Source organism: Bison bison, unplaced genomic scaffold (assembly GCF_000754665.1).
Source record: "Bison bison bison isolate TAMUID 2011002044 unplaced genomic scaffold, Bison_UMD1.0 scf7180017864337, whole genome shotgun sequence".
Classification (NCBI taxonomy): domain Eukaryota; kingdom Metazoa; phylum Chordata; class Mammalia; order Artiodactyla; family Bovidae; genus Bison; species Bison bison.
Genome location: NW_011494909.1, coordinates 814,300 through 819,119, shown reverse-complemented (window position 1 = coordinate 819,119; position 4,820 = coordinate 814,300). Strand labels below are relative to the sequence as shown.

General features: G+C 41.6%; 1 protein-coding gene across 2 annotated transcripts in view; it reads left to right on the top strand.

Annotated features, from left to right (window-relative positions):
* CDC123 (cell division cycle 123) overlaps positions 1–4,820 on the top strand; it is a 46,861-nt gene that overhangs the window by 37,079 nt on the left and 4,962 nt on the right. For both annotated transcript variants that reach the window (XM_010854090.1, XM_010854091.1), the window contains one exon: positions 2,863–2,988. In XM_010854090.1, the coding sequence (XP_010852392.1) occupies positions 2,863–2,988 (126 nt within the window). The remainder of the gene's footprint in view (positions 1–2,862; positions 2,989–4,820) is intronic.

Below are 4,820 nucleotides of genomic sequence, written 5' to 3'. Positions count from 1 at the left end.
GCATTGCCTTTCTTTGGGATTGGAATGAAAACTGACCTTTTCCAGTTCTGAGGCCACTGCTGAGTTTTCCAAATTTGCTGGCATATTGAGTGCAGCACTTTCACAGCGTCATCTTTTAGGATTTGAAATAGCTCAACTGGAATTCCATCACCTCCACTAGCTTTGTTTACTAACACATGGGTTAGCATATGATAAAGCACTTGCACCTTGCTTTATGTACTTTTTAAAAGCAGTGTATCTTGGAGAACTTTCTGGTTTCTTAAAGGACACGGTATTTGATTATGTGGATGTGCTGTATGGTTTGATGAATCATTTCCCTGTGGATGAATGCTTAGCTTGTTTCTAGTCTTTTCTGCTTTGTGCTGTGGTGAACATGTACCGGTGTACACGTGTGTATACGTGTCCTGGTCTGGACAGAACTCTTTCAGGGAGCAGACTCTCTGTTACTGACCTTTATGCCCCCATGAGTAGCACGGTGTTTGGTGTGTAGAGTTTCATTTAGGTGGATGGTGGGGTAGTCGGGGTAGGTCAGTTGGTAGATACTAGGAAGGTCGGTGTGACCACTCCTACCTGATAGGTTGCCTAAAAACAGTTTCTCAGGATGTCTTGTTCCTGAGGTGTGACATAAAAAACATGTTATGGGTGTAAAAACCCCATCTTGATGGTTTTATGCCTGATTCCAACTGGTCTGTTTTTCTTTAAACTAGAGGATGGCTTCCAAACTACAGAACACATTCTGCCAGCTGTCAGTCCTAACAGCGGTGATTTTCTTTTTTTTTTACAGTGTGGCATACTTCTAGTTTATAGAGCTAAATATTCTGATGCTAACAGATGCAATAGTTTTTTTTCTTTTTTCTTTTGATAATGAGATGATTTTACTGGTTATAAAAATTCAAGTTGAAAGGGTTCAAAGTTTAGAAAATACTCATTTTGTTAAAATAACATACAACTTATTAGAGACATCTGAGTAATCACCAAAAAAAGCAAAGCTGCTGTCCTACCAAGGAATGGGTTGACGGCGGACATGATTTCACACAGTCAGAGAAGCGAGGAGGAGCAGGCACCAAATCGAAGTGAGAATATAACTCAAGTGGCAAGAAGGAATTGCAGCAGGATTGCTGCTAGGGATTGTGTGAAACGTGGCCAAATGGTGCATGGTGGAAACTTCCCATAGTGGTTCTTTGCCATGTCGAGCTTTCTAGTTTGCAGCCAGTCCTAATAAAATGCTTTGTCTTTCTTAAACTTTTCCTTGAAAACAGATGAGAAACAATGCTAGATATTAGTAATGCTGGCTCAGCAGTCTAGCTCCTTAGGCATTTGTCATTTTACACACGCATGTCTGCCCAAGACATGATTGCTACATATTTACAGAAAAAACTACCAACAAAAGGGTGCAATTATGCTGAGTGTCTCAGTGAGAAAAGTCAAGAGGAGCAAAAAATAAAAGTTGCAAGGAAACATTTATCTGGTAAATGTCACATACACCCCCATGATCAAATGTGTTGGTGTTAATTTCCTGGCAGGATTTCACAGGCTCCCCAGCTCCTTTATGTTAGCACTTTGCCTCTTGCAAACTTCATCTGGCTGGGCCAGAGGTGTTCCTTCCTTGAGGCTGGAATCTGTCACACTGGCCATCACTGCTCTCAGAAGAGGAGAAGATGGCAGTTTCTTAGAAAGGTTGATTTGTTTTTATTTTGCATCTCCCTTTCATGTACCATCAAACTCTATCATGCAGAGAAAACAGTTATTATTGGCTTGGCCAGAAAGCTCGTTCAGGTTTGTCTGTAAGAGGGTATGGAAAACCCAAACAAACTTTCTGGCCAATCTAGTACATTGAAATGAAAGACAGCTGAGCCTTTTCTTATATCTTTGCTCAGTCATGTTCGATTCTTCTGCGACCCTTTGAACTATAGCCTGCCAGGCTCCTCTGTCCATGGGATTCTCCAGGCAAGAATTCTGGAGTGTGTTGCCATGCCTTCCTCCCGGGATCTTCCCCACCCAGGGATTGAGCCTGTGTCTCCACTGCAGTGAAGTGTTTGCTGCGTTGCAGGCAGATCCTTTACCTGCCGAGCCATTGGGGAAGCCCTTTCTTACATCTTTAGTAAGTTTTAAAAAATTCAAGCCTTTGCAGCAGCCTCTCAGTGGTGGGGGCTGGTGCTGAGAACTGCTAGCCTCCTCCTGAAAGATCATTAAAGAACCCATAAGAGCATTCCAGTGATGCTGCTTTGGTGGGACCACTTTGTGAGATTTCCCTTCTGCCTGCTTGAGTTTTATTACTTACTACATTATTCCATACAGTTTTAAGTAAACAGACTTTGAGGAAATACACTGGCAGTATATTAAACATGATGGCGTCATTGATGAGGATGTTCAGGGATCTTACATAAGGTTGTAAGTGGCTCCACTGCCACCATTGCCCCCTGGAATTTGTATATTTCATATAAAAAAGTAAAAATAGATCATTGGCATTTAACTAGCCTTGTTCTTTGTAATCCATGAACCATGATATACACCTGAATAGTTTCAGAATCTTCAGAGCAAAACAAAGCATTTTCTTCCACTGCTTGCTTCAGTTTTTGATGTAAAATTGATTGAAAGCAGAAGTTGGCATGCATGTCTTTGTCAGGCTTTCTTTTCCTGTCTCCTCTCTGCGTTCTTGGGTGGACTTCCTGGGGCTCTGTGCCCGCTCTACTTAGACAGGCAGCCCTTCACAGATGGGGCCTGGAGGAACTATCTTTTGTAATCAGTGATACGATTTTTAAGATGAAATGAGATGATTTTGGGTAAAACAAGATCATCTTTCTGGTAAGCCAGCTTACAGACTTGATTTTATCCTTACTGGGCTTTCTCTCTGTTCTGCAGGGGAAGGTGTGGCTGATTGATTTTAATCCATTTGGTGAAGTCACAGATTCATTGCTGTTTACTTGGGATGAACTGTTATCTGGAACAAACCTAAAGGGTGACTTCAGTGAAGAAGCTTTGGAGCAGGTAAGAAGATCAGAAAGGTCCCCAGGAAACTTGTCAGTCCCCTGAGGAATTGCCTCCTGGTTCCCAGGCACCCAGCACAGATTAACTCTGTGATCCTTGCCCGCAGTGGTGATCAAGAAGGGTGTGTGTGCTTTGTGATTTATTTACTTGATCATTCACTATGGACAGAGGTTCGTGACATTGTACAGGAGGCAGTGATCAAAACAATCCCCAAGAAAAAGAAATGCAAAAAGGCAAATGGTTGTCTGAGGAGGCCTTACAAATAGCTGAGAAAAGAACAGAAGCTAAAGGCAAAGGAGAAAAGGAAAGATACCCATTTGAATGCAGAGTTACAAAGAACAGCAAGGAGAGATAAGAAAGCCTTCCTCAGTGATCAGTGCAAAGAAATAGAGGAAAACAATAGAATGGGAAAGACTAGAGATCTTTTCAAGAAAATTAGAGATACCAAGGGAACCTTTCATGCAAAGATGGGCACAATAATGGACAGGAATGGTATGGAAGATATTAAGAAGAGGTAGCAGGAATACACAGAAGAACTATACAAAAAGTTCTTCATGACCCAGATAATCACAATGGTGTGATCACTCACCCAGAGCCAGACATCCTGGAGTACAAAGTCAAGTGGGCCTTAGGAAGCATCACTATGAACAAAGCTATTGGAGGTGATGGAATTCCAGTTGAGCTGTTTCAAATCCTAAAAGATGATGCTGTGAAAGTGCGTCACTCAATATGCCAGCAAATTTGAAAAACTCAGCAGTGGCGACAGGACTGGAAAAGGTCAGTTTTCATTCCAATCCCAAAGAAAGGCAATGCCAAAGAATGCTCAAACTATGGCACAATTGTACTCATCTCACACACTAGCAAAGAAATGCTCAAAATTCTCCAAACCAGGCTTCAACAATTAAGTGAACTGTGAACTTCCAGATGTTCAAACTGGATTTAGAAAAGGCAGAGGAACCAGAGACCAAATTGCCAACATCCATTGGATCATTGAAAAAAGCAAGAGAATCCCAGAAAAACATCTACGACTGCTTTATTGATTTCTCCAAAGCCTGGACTGTGTGGATCACAACAAACTGTGGAAAATTCTTCAAGAGATGGGAATATCAGACAGACCATGTTACCTGCCTCCTGGGAAATCTGTATGCAGGTCAAGAAGCAACAGTTAGAACCAGACATGGAACAACAGACTGGTTCCAAATTGGGAAAGGAATACGTCAAGGCTATGTATTGTCACCCTACTTATTTAACTTATATGCAGAGTACATCATGTGAAATGCAGGGCTGGATGAAGCACAAGCTGAAATCAAGATTGCCAGGAGAAATATCAATAACCTCAGATATGCAGATGACACCACCTTTATGGCAGAAAGCAAAGAAGAACTAAAGATTTAGCCTCTTGATGAAAGTGAAAGAGGAAAGTGAAAAAGCTGGCTTAAAACTCAACATTCAAAAAACTAAGATCATGGCATCCAGTCCTATCAGTTCACGGCAAATAGATGGGGAAACAATGGAAACAGTGACAGACTTTATTTTTTTGGGCTCCAGAATCACTGCAGATGGTGACTGCAGCCATGAAATTACAAGAAGCTTGCTCCTTGGAAGAAAAGCTATGAGCAACCTAGACAGTGTATTAAAAAGCAGAGACATTAGTTTGCTGACAAAGGTCTGGTTTTTCTAGTAGTCATGTATGGATGTGAGAGTTGGACCATAAAGAAAGCTGAGCACTGAAGAATTGATGCTTTTGAACTGTGGTGTTGGAGAAGACTCTTGAGAGTCCCTTGAACAGCAAGGAGATCCAACCAGTCAATCCTAAAGGAAATCAGTCCTAA